We start from the raw sequence: 18,250 nt of genomic DNA, 5'->3' as shown, positions 1-18,250 counted from the left end.
TGCTTTACCTCTTAGATTCTGTCTTTTCTTCTCCGTTCCTCATCTGTACGGAGCACCGGGTGGTTGTGAGGTTTGGACCCACCATAGCTCAAGTGCCCTGTGAAGTGCCTCGCTCAGAGCTGGCCTGCAGTAAACTGCAGTTTATCATATTGGGTAAAGGAAATGGTTTGGAAACACATCTCCTATTTTGTCAATTACTTGTTACCCGTATGGAATTCCAAGCAGGCTTTCCACTTAGCAAAACGGTACAAAGGAAGGTAACATTTTCAAAAGCGTCACCTCTGTCTCAGGTGGAAGCCCCTTGTGCGTTTCAAATCACTTCTCAGCATTTCATGTTGTTTTTTCTTTGTAGGAAATCTGAGAGGGAGGCAGGTGGGCGTCTGTATCTGTGCCCCTTTCCCTGAGGAGGGACCACTGTGGTGGAGTTAGGGCACGAGGCAGTGGCTCCTGATTCCTACTCTGGGAGCTTTTGTCTTGTTGGGGTTATTGTTGTAGTTTAGTTTTGATTTTTGTTTGGTTTCTGTTTTGCTGTCTAAAAGCTTACGAGCAAAGTAGAAGCAGCTTTAAGCAGTTTGCATTTCATATTATTGTCTGTCTGTCGGTCTGTCTCTCTCTTTTGAGAGAGCAAGCAGGGAAGGTGCAGAGACCATCTCAAGCAGGCTCTGCGCTGTCAGCACAGAGCCCAATGTAGGGCTTGAACCCAGAAATCTGAGCTGAAACCAAGAGTCAGATGCTTAACCGACAGCCACCCAGGCGCCCCTACGTTATTTTCTCTTAATAGATGGTACCTTCTCTGCCCACAGGCTCTGATATATTTATTTCTCTGACCTTCACACCTCACTTGAGAGCACCTTTCTGCCCTCCCCTCCGCCCCAGATGCACCTGCTGCCTATGGTTTGTGTGTATTTGGTACCCTTCTCTCAGCATCCTCCCCCCTCCATCTGGGTTATGCTTGTGCTATCGGGATATAGGTGTCCTACAAATATGCCGAATGAACAGATGTAAAGTAAACTTATTCCTTGGAAGTAAGTGCAATCCAGAAAATCTGCTTGACTCAAATGGTCATTAAATTGAGCTGGAGTGTAACTGAAATGTCTCAGGCTGTGAAGCATCCACATTGACTTACTGGCATATTTTTATCAGGCTTGTTTCTTCATATACATGTAAGCTCAGGGAGAGAGAATCGAGGCTGATAGTTGATCTGAATTTTGTTTTCATTAAGAGTAAGTGGAACTGTACAATAACATTTTGTGTCTTTTTCATATTCAGTGTTGTAATGACAATAAAACTTATCTCCAAATCAGCCATAATTCTGCTCTAGCTGCCTTTCACTTTTCTGAGTTTTTCTGTATATGCATCTGTATATTTTATATCATTATAATCGTTGTCTTTGCAAATCTGTATTCTTCCCCGAGCATAGCACATATGGATGTTAGTTACATTCTCCAATGTGGCTTTTTAGTGGCTAAGTATTCATGCATGTGAATAATGTACCACAGTATATACAACACATTTCATATCCTCCAACATGTAGATAATGTTTGCAGTTCTTTCTGCTATCAGTGATGCTAAGGGGGGTTCTCTTGGTTTTTATGTTATCATTTGTGTGTGTGTGTGTGTGTGTGTGTGTGTGTGTTTAAATGCAGGGAGGTACTGGATGGTACGTAGAGAGGCTAAGGGCGTGGCTCGGGTGTCGTGCTGCCTGGGTTCAAAACCTTGCTCTGCTGTTTACTGGATGCCCTTCCTGGCACGTTATGGGACCTCCATCTATAGCCCATTTGTAAAATGGGGGACATTCTTGGATTTCATAGGTTGTTGTAAAGAATAAATGATAGGTAGTCTCCTTGATCCAGGAGATGTGATATGAGATGTGATCTATAAACTGCTTAGAACACAATCTGATACAAAGTAAACGCTCATTAAAATTGAGCTATTCTAATCCAGATTTAGAGGAGGGATAGAGCAAAGTGGAAGCATAACTGAAATAAGACTGGCCACGGTCATGCTGATGATTGACGAGGCTTGGTGCTAGGTACCAGGGCACTCTGCTATTCTTTCTACTCTTAGGTGTTGGAATTTATTTTTTATTATATTTTTACAACATAAAGTAAAAAGCATACACAATACAAAATCACTTTAGGTTTTACATTTATTTTTTTATTTTCTTTGGACACATTTCTAGGAGAGGGCTCATCAGGTGGGATATTTTATAATCCTTGTCGAATATGGCCAAAACTGTGTTAGTAAAGAGTCGTTGACGGGACTGTCCACAATCTGTAAGTAAACCAATTTTATCACAGACTTAAGCAGTGCAGGGTATCACCATTTCATTTTTTTCATCAAATTTCATAAGTAAAATGGTACCTAAGTTATTTGAACATCCCCCCCCTTTTTTATTCAAGTGTAGTTGACACCAATGTTACATTAGTTTTGGGTGAACAGCATCGTGATTGGACAAGTTTATACATGACACTGTGCTGATCACGAGTGTAGCTCCCATCTGTCACCATAAATGCCGTTGTGGTGTCATTGACTGTTTTCCTCGTGCTGTGCCTTTTACCCCTGGGACTTGTTCGTTCCATAACTGGAAGCCTGGATCTGTCTTTCCCCTTCAAGCACTCTGTCCATCAACCCCTTACCGCCCCCACCCCCGCCCACTGAATTGTTCTCTGTATCCGTGGATCTGTTTTTTGCTTTTCTAACATTCCTTTTTTTTGTTAGTAGTAACTTTTTGAACATTTTCATAACTGTATTTGGTGGTTATAATTTTTAAAGTTTCTGTACTTCTGTCCTTGGTCCTTTGGTAGCAGGATTCTCACACAGAGGGTCGTGACACCGAGGCTTTTCTTTCCAGGAAGCAACTATATTCTTGCCGGCACCGCTCCGTGGGGTTCGTACCCAAATAACTGAGCCCCGAACACCACATGGCGTGGTTTTTTATATATATTTTTACTTCCTTGTCTCCCACATATGGTAACACACAAACATTCTGATTCAGGGGTCTCATGTTACAAGGTTGTGAGGGATGTGTCACGTACATGTAAAGCCAGGTTGCCTTGAGATGTTCTTTTTTTTTTTTTTCTTTCTGTAGGGAGGGGACCCTACCCAATTTTCATCCAGTAGGGTTTTTAGGATTCCATTTTATGAACGCAATATGATAGTTTTGTGGAACTAAGCTCATTTGGGCTGTCGCATTTCATTTTTAAGTTAAAGGAGAAAGTCCTCTCTATGTGGCCATTGTGATACTTTGTGATACAAAGAAGGAATTGAAAGTCCCTTCTTTGGTATGAATTCATGGCAAGTGTTTTTTTAAACTTCTAAAATCCAGGGTGTAGAAATGATTATGATCTCCTTGTTGTATTGATTTGGAATATGGTTTTTTTTTTTTAATGTTTTATTTATTTCTAGGAGAGAGAGAGAGAGAGANATTAAAATCCAAGTGGCATGAGTTTCTCTTTTTTTGTCAGTGGCCTCTTTCTCTTCAAGTAAGTGTATGGTCAGGGGGCAGGGACTCCTTTAAGGAAAAGTCCTAATTAGTAACATTCTGGTAAATGGAATCTTTATTTTATTTTTAAATATTTTTTATTTATTTCTAGGAGAGAGAGAGAGAGAGAGAGACAGCGTGAGCAAGGGAGGGTCAGAGAGAGAGGGAGTCACAGACTCCGAAATAGGCTCCAGGCTCTGAGCTGGCAGTCAGCACAGAGCCCGACGCGGGGCTCGAACCCACGAACCGCGAGATCATGACCTAAGCGAAAGTCGGACGCTCAACCAACTAAGCCACCCAGGCGCCCCTGGAATATGGTTTTGATTTATGGTTGCTGTAACTATATGGTCGAGCCATGATGCATTGCTTTGGGGTGACAGCCTCCACTGTTCTTTATATAGGGTCCCCCTCAGTGTGCTGTCACCTTCATTACAAACCGCCTGCCCCTGGAGGCCAGGCTGCAGATGTCCCTTGTCCACGAAATTTGACCTTGTAAATTTGCAGGTGTCTTTGGAAGGACAGGGAAATGACCCTTCTGCTTCTGTGGTATTCTACATTTACAGCGAATATACTGCTCTCTGCTTTCTCCAGCATTTTCCGCTTTCTGTCACATGAATCACAATTTGCCAATTCCAGTATGGACTGTGGTCACTAGTTTTCTCTGTAGCCTTTTATTTATTTATTTTAACGTTCATTCATTTTTGAGAGAGAGTGTGAGCACGAGCTGGGGGAGGGGCAGAGAGAGAATCTGAAGTGGGCTCCACGCTGGCAGCAGAGAGCCGGACACAGGGCTCCAACTCGTGAGCCATGAGACCGTGACCTGAGCCAAAGTTAGACACTTGGTCGACTGAACCACCCAGGTGCCCCCCTCTGTAGCTTTTAAAATACTGTCATGTGCCTATCGTTAGCATACCAGGTAATGTGATGTTTTTACTGATTCATCTTTTGAGTCTCTTTTTATAGGGCTGGCACATTTCTGTTGTGTTACATTATTTAAGAAACATTTTTTTAATGTTTATTTTCAAGAGGGAGAAAGACTGAGTGTGAGCAGCGGAGGGGCAGAGAGTGAGGGAGACACAGAATCCGAAGCAGGATCCAGGCTCTGAGCTGTCAGCACAGAGCCCAATGTGGGGATAGAACCCATGAACCGCGAGATCATGACCTGAGCTGAAGTCAGACGCTCAACTGACTGAGCCACCCAGGCACCCCGAGATGAATTACATTATTACCACCCATATTAAAAAAAAAAATTAGGATCCGAAGGCCTAATATTGTACAGCAGTTTACTGAAACTTTACAGTATTCTGTGTTAAAGCCTATAATTTGTAAATGATAGCTTTTTAAAATGGATTTCTTGAGAGCCGTATTTTATACCATCTTTGTAACCACAGGGACTGAATGGTGACAGCATATGAAGGCCTCTGTATTTTATGTTCATATTATTTATTACTTGACAAACGGCAAGAGGGGCATAAAATTGTTTTATTTGTCAGATTTGCATAAGAACTTTCTTTCAAAGAGCGTTTATGATACACAACTCATATCTAAATCCTCATATGATTGCCCTTTTGCAGTCTGCCTTGTTTTTCCCTTTTTCATATTTTGGAAAACTTTTTTTTGTTGTTTGGGGTCTTGTCGAGGTGTAATTGACCTGAAACCTGAAACCAGGAGTTTCAGGTGTACAACAGACTGATTCGATATTTGCGATCCTCACAGTGAGTCTAGTTAGCATCGGTCCCCACACATAGTTACAGATCATCCCCCCACCCCCCCAGGATGAGGACTTTTAAGATCTACTCTGAACAACTTGGAAATATGAAGCGCAGTATTGCTTCCCGGGGTCGCACTGCGGGGCGTTATATTCCCATGACTTATTCCCAGGCGTGTACCTCTCCTCCCCTCTCCTCCCCTCTCCTCCCCCACCCCGTGACCGCTGGCAGCCACCAGCCTGTTTCCTGCTGGAAAACTTCTCAGGTAAGAGAAGCTTGCCGCGCTGGAAAGAACCTATCAGCTGTTGAAGGGAATTTGAAAAATTAAGGTAGGGTTTGTTTTCTTCCCTTTTTTGTTGGTATCCTTTTAGGAAAGTTACATTTTAAGCCTGAGCTTGTGACATGAGATTATGCAATTGGTTAAATTTTGACACTGGCGGGCGCCTGGGTGGCTCAGTTGGTTAAGCGTCCGACTTCAGCTCAGGTCATGATCTCACGGTTTGTGGGTTCGAGCCTCGCTTTGGGCTCTGTGCTGACAGCTCAGAGCCCGGAGCCTGCTTCGGATTCTGTGTCTCCCCCCGCCTCTCTCTATCTCTTTTTCTCTCTCTCTCACTCTCACTCTCAAAAATGAATAAACATTAAAAAAAATTAGAAGTATGTTTGACACTGGTTATCAGACTTAAACAATCAAAAACACCTTCTAAAAGATCTGATACTCATACTCAGGAAAAAGTTTTTTTTAAGGCTTATTTATTTTGATAAGGAGAGTGCAAGCAGGGGAGAGGCAGAGACAGAATCCCAACCATGCTGTATGCTGTCAGCACAGAACCTAATGCAAGGCTCGAACTCACAAACTGTGAGATCATGACCTGAGCTGAAACCAAGATTTGGACGCTTAACCGACTGAGCCGCCCAGGGGCCCCAGGAAAAAGAGTGTCCCAAAAGTTCTGTATAAAAAATAGCATCTAATACTGTATCCCAACTCTACACTGGAATTAAAATAATAAAAAAAGTAGCCTCTAACTTGTGTCTATTAATGCGTGTGTGTTCATTTTACAAAGTTTATAAAGAACAATTCCCCAAGTGGCATTTCTTTAAAAAAATTTTTTTTAAAGGTTTTATTTATTTCTGAGAGACAGAGAGAGAGAGAGAGAGAGCGAGCAGGGGAGGGGCAGAGAGAGGGAGACACAGAATCTGAAACCGGCTCCAGGCTCTGAGCTGTCAGCACAGAGCCCAAAGCGAGGCTTGAACCCACGAACTGCAAGATCATGACCTGAGCCGAAGTCAGACGCTTAACCCACTGAGCCGCTTAGATGCCCCACCAAATAGCGTTTCTTATGATAGAAGAGAAATACAAATGTGGATATGAACATCCTGGTTAAGTAAACAGCAAAAAGGTGAGCTTTTGAGTTTATAAAAAATGTTGATTTTAATCCCCTTAAGAAAGATGTATTACTTGTCCTCCAGCCGCTGGGTTAGTCCTGGAGGAGAGCGAGCCGGGCCTGTAGCCCCAGATCCCCCCCATCCCCTTATGGTGCTAGCTTCCCTATAAAGCGCAGGGGTGACAAAATTTGAGAATAGAGGAACTTGTTCATATATTGGTGGTAAACTCGGGTTAGCATATTTTTCCAGTACAATGTGTGTACCCTGCCCTGGTGTGAGTGGGTATATAGGGGTATTCTCACTCATTATGTAACCCACGTTCTAGAACTTTCTCTGCACCTGTTACTGCCCCAACCCCACATTTCATGCTGGACGTGAAGAGGCACCTGGCTGGCTTCCTTCCCACACGTCCAGGTGGACAGCAGTCAAACCTCTGTGTCTCCTTGGTCCCCAGTTCTGGTCCTGTGCTCTCTCCTCAGACCATGTTCTTCCTCGTGGACCGAGTTCCTGACCCCGCTGCTGAGGGACTTGGCCTCACTTCTCTCTCCCACGTGCAGCCTCCCTGCACTTCATTTAAACAATGAGCGTCTCCCCTTTTGTTGTCAACTTTTCATGCTCATTTTTAAATTTCCTGGGGGTTCCAGTTGGTTCCCAAGTTAAACCTTATTTAAAAAGAATGATTTGACCAAAAAACACTTTAAAAAAAAAAAAAGTTAATTTATTTTGAGATAGAGATAGAGGGGCAGAGAGAGAATCCCGAGCAGGCTGTGCACTGTCAGCACGGAGCCCAATGCGGGGCTTGAACTTGAGTCAGAAGCTAACTGACTGAGCTACCCAGGCGCCCCCAAAATAAACTCTTAACTAGAAAGAACAAGATGGTGGTTATCAGAGGGGAAGGGGGTGGAGAGCATGCTTCTCTTGATGAGCACCAAGTAATCTCTGGAATTGTTGAGCCATTACACCATTCACCTGAAACTAATAGAATACTTTATGTTAATTACCCTGGAGTTAAAATAAAAATGAAAGAATGGTTTGAAGAAATCTGTAGCTCTAACTAATAGATTATTCACCCAGCTCTATACTTTATGTCTCTGCTCTTAGGAGGCATACCATATAGGGTTAAAAGTTAGGGACTCCTGGGACACCTGGGTGGCTCAGTCAATTAAGCAGCCTCTTGATTTTGGCTCAGGTCATGACCTCAACATTTGTGAGTTCAAGCCTTGCATCAGGCTCTGCACCGACAGCACCAATCCTGCTTGGGATTCTTTCTCTCTCTGCCCCTCCCCCACTTGTACTCTCTCTGTCTCTCCGAGTAAATAAGAAACTTAAAAAAAATAAAAATAAAAAAAAATAAAAAAGGTTAGGGACTCCTGAGCCAGACTGCCTGGTTCTGGCAGTTACTACTGTGTGACGTCGGGCAAGTTCGTTAACCTCTCTGTGTCTCGGATACTTTATAATGGGAATAAAAAAATCCTTGTACCATATGTAGTTGTAGCGAAGGTTGGACAGATCAGTGGAAAGCGTCTACGAGAGTGCCTGCCACAGAATGAGTGCTGCATAATTTTTGCCGTTCTTCTCCCAGCCAGTAGGTCCGTCATTTGCCATTTCTGTCCCTTTGCACAGAGGCTCAGTGTTGACCCAGGCCTCTGTTCCCGCTGCATGCTGATGTTTGCACTTGGGCTAGTGACATGTTCACATACGTCTTTTAGGATCCTAAAGCCAACATTGTAAAGTATGTATATTAGCGGGTTGTGACAAAAATACCAGAATTTTTATCAATCAGAAAATACAAATTATGTATGTATGTTAACATGTATGTATAAATACATAAGTGTATATATTAACATGATAGTATAATGTAATATATGTATATAGTATGTATAATGTCGTAATATGCATATATAGTATATATAGTGTTGTGGGGATTAAAACACGCTTGTCAAATGACTGTAGGTTGTTCAAAAACCAAAGTGGGTTTGGTCTCATCCACCGTTTATTTTTGGTTGCCTGAAAATCCTCGGGTCTTCTCTGCTGAGAACACTCATTCGTGTCTTGAGCATCCGAGTTCTGTTTGGCATTCATCGCTTTCTACCCAAAGCGTCTCTTACTCAGGCTGAGATTTGCATCGTGGAAAGTTTTGCTGTTAAGTAAAGAAGACTTAGAATATCCTGATGGGTCAGTGCACAAATGTTACGTGTTCTGGGGAACAATCGCGGTGCAAACTCGTGTCTCCATGATAGCCAGTGGCCACTACCGCGGCTGTGCATTTGTATGTGGGCAGTGAAGTCTGATCACTCCTTAAAAAGAAAAAAAAAAAAAAAAACGGGGCAGGGCAGTGGGGTGGTTAGCAAATCAACTTTCCCAAACGCTACACCTTTCCTGGTTCGCCAGATGGAGGGGAGGGTGGGTGAAAGGGGGGAGGGTCCTGCCCATGCTGAGGCTGCAGCTGGATGGGGGCCTGTTACCAGGTCTGGCGGCACTGGGGCCAAGTTCAGGGATAGAGGTAGGACCATCTGAGGCCAGCACTAAGCTCACAGACAGAGGTCTCTGGTTATTTGCCTGTGTCATTGATTCGTAAGAGCAACATGTGAGAAATGCTGGCATAACTGGGATTATTATCTTTTTATTCTTCCTATCACAATTCATGGTGAGCCATTTGAGTTTTCCATTTCAAACTCTGGCATTAATTTAGTTCCTTGCCTATCTTGATGTTTACTGGGATTCTAAGCCAAGCATCTTTGGAGTAGAAGTATTATTTGGCTTCTACTTATGTTGGGGGTTCTCTATACCAGTCTATCAGTCCTGGTCTTTGGATGGTTTTAGAGGGTTCTGGAAAGAAAAAAAAGAGTTGCTCAACAGTGGTGTCTTAATATCAGGTGTGAGTCTTCAGGATATGCCAGGTGGCATTGCTGGGATTAAATGAGATCCTATTACCAAAGGGCTGGTGGCTGGGAGGTGGAGGATGCGTATGTGCTCCTTTCCACCCAAATATTAGCCAGCATGTAGGACACTGATATAGGTTTCTCTAAGAAAACCAAGAACCCTGTAAGATTATGGTTTACCGTTTTTATAACTCTTAATATTTGAAATATTCCCAGCTCATTGAAAATTGTACACTCCCATATGCCATACTGGTTTAAAATGCAAGTTTTTGCCAAATGTGTCTTAAATTCTTAAAGAACTGAAACCCCACAAATAGAGAGGTAAGTGTCCCTCCCCATTACATCTCTGTCCCTTTCCCAGCTTAGAGATAACTCTACCCGGGTGGTATGCTTTCTTCTCATCCATGTATTTAACTCTCATGCATATGTGTGTATTCATAAATAATATCTAGTGTTGTGTTCTAAACACTTACCTAAGCGGTAGAATGTAGTATATCCTTTAAATGTGTGTTTTCCACTCACTGAGATTTATGTGTGTCACATGTAGAATTAGCTCCTTTTAGGTGCTGTGTAGGATTTCATTGTATGAAGTACACCGTAATTTATGTAGCCATTTCTCTTTTAAAAAATGTCTATTTTTGAGAGAGAGCAAATGGGGGAGGGGAAGAGGAAGGGGGAACAGAGGCTCTGAAGTGGGCTCTGCACTGACACCAGCGAGCCCGATGTGGGGTTCGAACTCCCGAACCGTGAGATCATGACCTGAGCCATAGTTGGACGCTTAACTGACTGAGCCCCCCAGGCACCCCTGTTTAGCTACTTACTATGTTATTTAGTTATCACAGAACACATTGGGTATATTTGACCATTGCAGAGCATGAATTTGAAGCCAGGTTGATCCAATCCCACCATGCCATGCTTTGGATAAATATTAGGAAAATGAAGCTGAGAAAACTGAGCTTGCAGGCTGCCCCCTAGTGTATCTTGGGGGAGTAAGGGACAGTGGTGGTTGTCGTCCTGGCCTGGACCAGGGCAGCCGTGCCTTCCTCAAGGAGGGCCACGCTGCAGGAGACACCCCGGGGCTGCGGAGGGGTCAGCCACCTGAGGCCCCGCTTAAGGGAAGCACAAGACCCTTTCTTACTGAATAACAAGTGTACTAAATCAGTGTTACTTTTGAGGCCGGAAAGGTCCTGGAGGATAGGGAGAGGTTTTAGAAGTGTAAGACGTGGACCCTACCCCCAGAGAACTTGAAAATCTCCCTGAGTGCGTGAAACTAACATGAAACACAACGACCGAATGCTGACCAGCCTTGTAGGTGCTGAGCCCCTTGTCCGCTTTCTTAGTGAGGGGATAGTCTGTAGTTTTCTCTGCCCTTGACTTCTCGTTCAGTAATACCTTCTGGAAATCCTTTCAAGTCATCTAGCATAGAACTAACTCCTTTTGGAAAGGCCACATAACGTTCCATGCTGTGGACATGCACGTCGTTTATTTGACTGTTCCCTTACTAATGGCTCCTCTCCCTCCCTCCCTCCTCCCCCACCATAAATTGCTGACAGCTGTATGTAGCACTTTTTGTCCTTGAATAGGTATCCCTCTGTGCTCTGATTTCTACAGGCATGGGATGGCTGGAGAGAAGCCTTATATAGCTTTTAAGTTTTAATACATGCTGCCATATTGCTTCCTAAAAAGACTGGAATTCATATTTCCTGACCACCAGTGTATGAGAGTGTCCCCTCCCTGCACCATCACCTCCAGTGGTTTTGATATCGCTTCTTGGGTGTCTGACTCAATACAAAGTTATACACCATTGTCCTCAATTTCTGTGGCCGGTAGGGAATATGAATGTCTGGACATGATGCTGTTTGTCTGACATTTTTTGTGCACTGCTCATCTTTTACCTGGTTAGTTCTTAGCCATTGGGTTTCCCCCTTGATTAGTCTGTAAGAGCTGTTCGTACAGAATAGATCCCAGCCCTTTGCCATCTGTGTACATATATTTGGACCAGGTATATTTTTCTGTTGGCTCTGTTTACCAGCCGTTTCACTGAAGGATTATAGCAGCATATGGAGTTTCATTAGCTTAAAAGCAACCTAACTAGTCTGGGATGTTAACCATTATTTTGGAAAGGTCCATAAATGACATATGGTGTTGATGGGTATGGTGCGATCTACTCGTTCAAGTGTGGGGTAGCTCACTGACATCACCTGAATTTTTTCACTTGCTTTTCAGATGTTCTTCAAGCAGTGGCGGAAGGGTTGGGGGGTGCGGGGGGCGGTACGGGGTGTGGGAGGGTTCCTTACACATGTGCCTGATGCGTAGGAAAACAGTCTGATCTCTGAGTGGCTATAATGCACTCAATGGACCTCTGGTCCTCCCAGAAATGGAGTCCTGAAATTCTGTGTCCTTCTTTTTTTAGAAATCACTTCCTCAAAGCCTCACCCACCTGTTGTGGGCAGAGTGACTCATCACAGCATCGAATTATACTGGGATCCAGAAAACAAAGCAAAACGGCAGGGACCTCAAGAGCAGTGGTTCAGGTTCTCGATTGAGGAAGAAGACCCCAAAATGCACACTTACGGTATCATTTATACGTAGGTGCAGTGTTGAATTGCTTAACATTTGCCGTGATTTCCTGATGTGCTGGAATGGTTTCTGTCATTTTTCTAAAAGGCCTCATTTGGAGCCTGGGTGGCTCCGTTGGCTAGGCGTCTGACTTCAGCTCAGGTCATGATCTCACGGTTCGTGAATTCGAGCCCCGTGTCAGGTTCTCTGCTGTCAGCACAGAGTCTGTTTTGGATCCTTTGTCTCCTTCTCTCTGCCCCTCCCCTGCTTGCGCATGCTCACTTTCTCAAAGAAAAAATAAAAGTTAATTTTAAAAAAAGGACAGGCTTGATTCTACTCCTATTTTAAAAGGACTTGTTTTGAAATGAAAGAAAAGAATGAATCAGCACTATCTGCATACACACTTTTTTGTGAATTACAATTTTTTGGAAGATCTGCATTAGCAGTAACTTTGAAATTAAACCTATACCTTTGAGAGCTTCTTCGGCTTGTGTAATATTCTAATGGTATATTTTAAACCTCTGAAATGTGGAGACAGAATCAAGAGAATCTGAGATTAGGGGAGGTTCCGTCAGGCTGTTGTGTTTGGAGATGGGGGCTGGGCCCCCAGGTCTACCCTGGAATGTCTTAGGACCTCCGGTCCCACAGCTGTGCTTTGCTAGCTCTTTCCAGGCCATGTTCATTCTCAGGTCAGGGCCTTGCTCGTTAACCTTTCTTTGAAGGCGTTTCCTTCTGTTTTCATACAGCTGATTTCTTCACACTACACAAACATCAGGTCAAATGTCCCTTCCACCAAGGTCATCCGAAGTGGCGCCCCTTTCGCCCAGGCATCCCCTCTGTCAGGACTTTAGCTCCTGTGTCTCATGACATTTGGCTCTGCTGCCTTTGTCCCACTGGCATGTCCACTTCGTCTCCCCACCAGCATTGAAACTGCACAAGAGGCTGGAAAGACTTCTGTCTGCCTAATACCCTGTCCCCAGCTTCCAGGCACTGGAGCCTTGACACACAGTGGGCACTCTAAGCATTTGTCACACGAATTAATAAATGAGCATCACTCGGGGCAATCAAGTTCTTTTTTTCTTACTCTGCATTTCAACTCTTACTTCTTCCCTTTGACAGCTTTGCCATTTGCAAAATGACTGTTTTAGGTATACCAAACATGAGATACAAATAAGGTCTGAACTGAAATTAATTTTGAGATCATTGTAGATTTCGTATCTGGTTGTAAGCAATAATACAGAAAGATCTTGTGAAGCTTTTGCCTGTTTCTGCCCATTTCCCCCAGTTCTAACGTTATGGGAAACCGCAGTGCTGGCTCACAGCCCGGATGCTGGCATGGGCCTGGTCGAGGGACAGAATTGCTCCAGCGTGTCGCTAGCCTTTCCTCGAGGTGGCATTGTGATCGTGTGAGGGTATTCACAGAGCCTTCCACTGTTCCCTGAGGGATGATGGCCCTGAGATTTAATGAATAATTCTTTGTATCTAAAACAAAAACAAAAATAAAGCCTCCCCTCCAGAACCAACCAAAAAAATCCCCCAAAACAAACCCTAAACACATTTATCTGAAATGCAGTTAATCTGAAAGTAATTCCTTGCCTGACTACTTGAAAATGTTATTTGAATTATGTCATGTTGTATGTTCTTCTCTATTAGGTAGTTTCCATCTAAAAGCATGAATTTTTTTTTAATGTTTATTTTTGAGAGAGATACATACAGAGTGCGAGTGGTGGAGGGTCAGAGAGAGAGGGAGACACAGAATCCAAAGCAGGCTCCAGGCTCTGAGGTGCCAGCACAGTGCCCGACACGGGGTTCTAACTCCTCAACCATGAGATCATGACCTGAGCTGAAGTTAGCTTAACCGACTGAGCCACCCAGGCAACCCTAAAAGCATGAATTCTGATATTAGAAGTTATTTGTAAGGAGAAGGGAAAAGACCTGATTACCCCCCTCCCCCATTTCCCTCACACACGCTGGCTGCACTTGCACTTGGGCACCTTAGGTGGGGCTCTACTGCATGTGCCTCCACTTGTCTGTCTCCTTTGCGGGGTGGCCCGGTAGTGAACCTCGCCTGGAGAGACTGCAGCCATGCACCCTGGCCTCTAGGCGGAGATGTCTGTTCCCCAGAGGGCTGTCTGGCTGCGGGATTCACCTGGCCATGGTCCTGACATCGCGGAGTGCACAGGGAGGTCTTCCACCCGCCACCCCCAAGAGCCGCCTGAAATGCTTGCCTTCCCTGGGAGAATTGATGTGAAAGCTTGACACTAGGTGGCAGACTTAGACTGTGTTAATCGTGATCTCTTCTGCTTCATTATACTTTCTCTAGGTATCCTTAAGCCTGGCAATGCCGTACTTTGAAAACGCGGTGTAGAATATCTGACCTCGGAATGATGGATTTAAGAACTTCTTTCTGACTTGTCGGTTTCTGTTCCCGTTCACGGCCACTGGTCCTGGTGTCCTCTTTGGCTTGGGCTGTCCTCACAGCCAGGTACCCAGTTTTGTGAGTTTTCCGTTTGCAAACGCCTCCTTTGCTTCCCTTGGTGACACTGTGGCATTTCCCCCGACGAGGATGCCAGCTCCATCTTCTAGATCATTCCTGGCCGTCTCTCCAGGTCCTAGGACCGTCTAGTGCACTTGCTGACGGGATTGGCCTCCTGCCCCTTTTCGGGCCTCTATCCTTCCCTTCTGTCTTGCTTCGGTAACTTTCTTGTTAATCTTCCTTTTTACAAATTCCCTTCTGCGAGTCCCCATTTCTGGAAGGTTAAGCTCTTCAGACGAGCGTGGGATGCCCTCACAGTTCTCCGCCAACCTGCTTTTCTTGTTGTCTCTTGTTTCTGAGCATGAATCGTCCGTGAGCGCGGTTTACTGTCCTTTGAATATGCCGACCCCTCTACATTCCTATGATACCTGTGCATTTCGTTTATGAACCATTCATTCACAATGACCATGCATTTCATTCATTTAATCAGCACGTATTAATGAGTATCTCCTGTGTGCCAGACACCATTCTGGACGCTGGGGATGCACACTGAATGAACAGACGCAATTTCGTCCCTCACGATGAGAAAAACAATAAGAGACATAAGTGAAAATACAGAGTCAGATGGTGATAAGTGCAAGGAGAAAGAGCATAGGAAAAGTTGGGGGTTTGGAGCAGAGGTAAAGGATTCCCTGTGATGGTAACATCTGGGTAAAGAGGGGACGGATCTCTGGAGCCTTGTGAGGATCTGAAAGAACACTCCAGGCAAAAGAAATAGCAAGTGAGATGGACCTGTGCCTGGTAAGTTCCAGGAACACTGAGGAGCGGAGCGAGTGAGGAGAAGGGCCACACGGCATGAGGTTGGCGAGATGATGGGAGGTAGTCACCAGGCTCTGTGGGCTGGACAGAGCCGTGGCTTTTACCCCAAGAGATGGGAAAGCCAGTGGAGACCACTGATGTGAAGAGGGCACAGCCTGACAGGTGCTTTCTGACCATCACTCTGGCTGCTGAGGTGAGAACAGCCTTCAGGAAGGCAGGTGCTTTTGCAAATAATTGAGGTGGAAGATGACAGAACAGAGTGTGAGGAGAAGTTGAATTTAGGATGGTTTTGAAGACAGACTTGAAGACTGCTCGTGGCTCAGATACAACATGTGAGGGAAGGAGGAGCTTCAAAGAGGCTAGACCTGTATCTGCACCTCCCGGACAGGAGAGCCCTGCGGCATTAAACCTCAGAACCTCCACACTTTAGGACAAAGGTTTCTGTCCCCGCGCGGAATCTCCATTGGGTTGCCCATGGCTCCCTTCCACGGTGTCTGTCTTCCACATCCACCTGGGCTGACAGAGCAGCCTCTGCCTGCATGTTGCCAGTCACTGTGGCAGTGGGCAGAGGGCAGGGCATGCTTTCTTGAAGCTTCCATCCAGAATGACACATTTCAGTCCCGCTTCTACTTCGTTGCTCAAACCAAATCCAATCCTATGGCGGCATCTGAGGTCAACAGGACAGAGGTACAGAACCCTTGGGAAGGCTTCAAATACTTGGGGACAATAATCCTTGTCTTCTGCTGGTGGCACCGAGGGTGTGGGCCCGAACGACTCGAGTAACAAAGATGGGAAGCCTGGGGGAGGAGCAGAGCTCAGTTGGGACACCGGCTGGAGGTGCAGGGGAGACGTCGAGGAGCAGCTGGGGAGCACTGGGCTGGGGGAGAGTCAGGGCTATGGAAGTGAACTTCAGAGTCCCCAGCAGGAGGCTGGATTGGAACTGGGGGGTGGAGTGAGAGGTGCATAGAGAGAAATGGCAAGTCTGGCAACGGAGTCCTTAGGTGTTTAGTCTTTTCTTTCTCTTTCTTTCTCTTTCTCCCTCTTTCTTGCTTTCTCTCTCTCTCTCTTGCTTTCTCTCCTCCTCCCTTCCTCCCTTCCAAATTTATTTATTTTGACGGAGAAAGAGACAGCATGAGTAGGGGAGGTGGAGAGAGAATCCCAAGCGAGCTCCAGGCTCCGTGCAGAGCCCAACGCGGGGCTTGAACCCACAAACTGTGAGATCATGACCTGAGCCGAAATCAAGAGTCGGACGTTTAACCGACCGAGCCGCCCAGGCGCCCTTGGTATCTGGTTCCTTCTGTTCCATGTTTGCTCAGCTGCTGCATCAAATATTTGCTTATTGACTGATAACAAAAATACGGGCGTGTGTTATGCTTTCTTCTAGATTGTTTTGTTTGTTTAGGTACCGTGCTGGGGCCGTGGGAAGCTGTGCTTCTCCCACAGCCTCTGTTAGTCACCCCACGGCTGGGCTGCGATCCTTGTGAAGAACCACAACCAGCAACGGTGGCCCCGGCCCCTGTGTGTGTCGGGGGCCCTGCTCGGGGTCCTCTCGATTAAAGTGAGAGCTTCTAGCCTTCCATTAATGTGCTCAGTAACGTCTTCTTTCAGAACAGTTGTGTAATTTCTCTTTCCAGGGGTTATGAGGGAGCTGTTCGCTTCAGGGTGACCTTATGCCATTTAGCAACATTGGATTTTACTGGGGGCACTTCTGGTTTTGTTTTGGTCTAAAACTATGCTAAGTCTTTGACCCTTGACATTGAATTCCACTGAATCTTGGATAGTATATTCAATTTGAGCCCCTAAGGGTCTTTTCAGATGCCAAAAATCAGGGTTTATTTTCTATGATTCACATATCTATAGATCTGGATGTATGCTCACCTAATGATAAAATCCTCTCAGTCTTGAGACCGTGTGCCAGCCTGATAGATTTTAGATGGTGACAATAATGATTTTTTTGGACCATGCAGTTTTTCTGAATATTTATCTTGGTTTTAGAGCTTTCACTTTTATGGTAAATATATTTATATCAACGTTTAACCCTTCTGTTTTCTTGGTTTAATTCAAATGTTTTTTCTTTAAAAAATGTTTTTTAAATGTTTATTTTTGAGACAGAGAGTACAAGGGGGCGGGACAGAGAGCAAGGGAGGCACAGAATCTGAAGCAGACTCCAGGCTCTGAGCTGTCAGCACAGAGCCCGATGCGGGGCTCGAACCCATGAACTGCAAGATCATGACCTGAGCTGAAGTCAGATGCTCCACCGACTGAGCCACCCAGGCGCCCCCAAATGTTTTTTTCTTAATGCTGTTGGTACCATTTCTTCATTGTCTTTGTTTCTTCTTTGTTGATGTGTGTTGGTTATCCCTTGCTGTGTAACAAACCACCCCCAAACTTAGTAGTTTTGTTTAAAGCAAAAAATCCTGCATTTGCTCCCGATTCCACAATTTGGGCAGGGTGGGGAAGGATGGACACGTGACTTGTCCTTTGCACTCAGGGCCCTCACAGTCTGTTGAAGGAGACTGACCACAACCAAGATGGGGTCATAGAGGAAGCAGACCGCATTCACAAAGCGCGTTCACCTGCTCTTTTAGTAGCTCTCAGAGCTTGCCGATTCAATTACCTGGTGTCATTGTCCCCCGTATCTCCTCTCATCCAGGGGATATGCAACGAAGCATGTTGTGGAAGGTCTGGAACCACGAACCCTGTACAGATTTCGACTGAAGGTCACCAGCCCCTCTGGAGAGTATGAGTATAGCCCAGTGGTCTCGGTATCTACAACCAGTGAGTATACACACACTAAACGCGTTTATCTGAATAGCAGCCTTCACTGATTGATTGATTGATTGCTTCAACAAGCAATGGAGGGGTCAAAAGATCCTGCCTGTTGCCTGGCCTTCCTCGAAGTGGAAACCATTCCTCTTTTAAACACCATGATGACCTT

The 18,250-nt window shown here is 45.1% G+C and overlaps 1 protein-coding gene across 1 annotated transcript in view; it reads left to right on the top strand.

Annotated features, from left to right (window-relative positions):
• The window catches only part of FANK1 (fibronectin type III and ankyrin repeat domains 1), a 98,790-nt gene that overhangs the window by 61,637 nt on the left and 18,903 nt on the right, over positions 1-18,250 (top strand). The window contains exons 5-6 of the mRNA XM_039237949.1: positions 11,872-12,046; positions 17,966-18,090. Of these exons, the coding sequence (XP_039093880.1) occupies positions 11,872-12,046; positions 17,966-18,090 (300 nt within the window). The remainder of the gene's footprint in view (positions 1-11,871; positions 12,047-17,965; positions 18,091-18,250) is intronic.

The sequence above is a fragment of the Hyaena hyaena genome, unplaced genomic scaffold, assembly GCF_003009895.1.
Source record: "Hyaena hyaena isolate Hyena2069 unplaced genomic scaffold, ASM300989v1 scaffold_129, whole genome shotgun sequence".
Lineage (NCBI taxonomy): Eukaryota > Metazoa > Chordata > Mammalia > Carnivora > Hyaenidae > Hyaena > Hyaena hyaena.
This window is presented reverse-complemented; position numbering and strand designations above follow the sequence as displayed.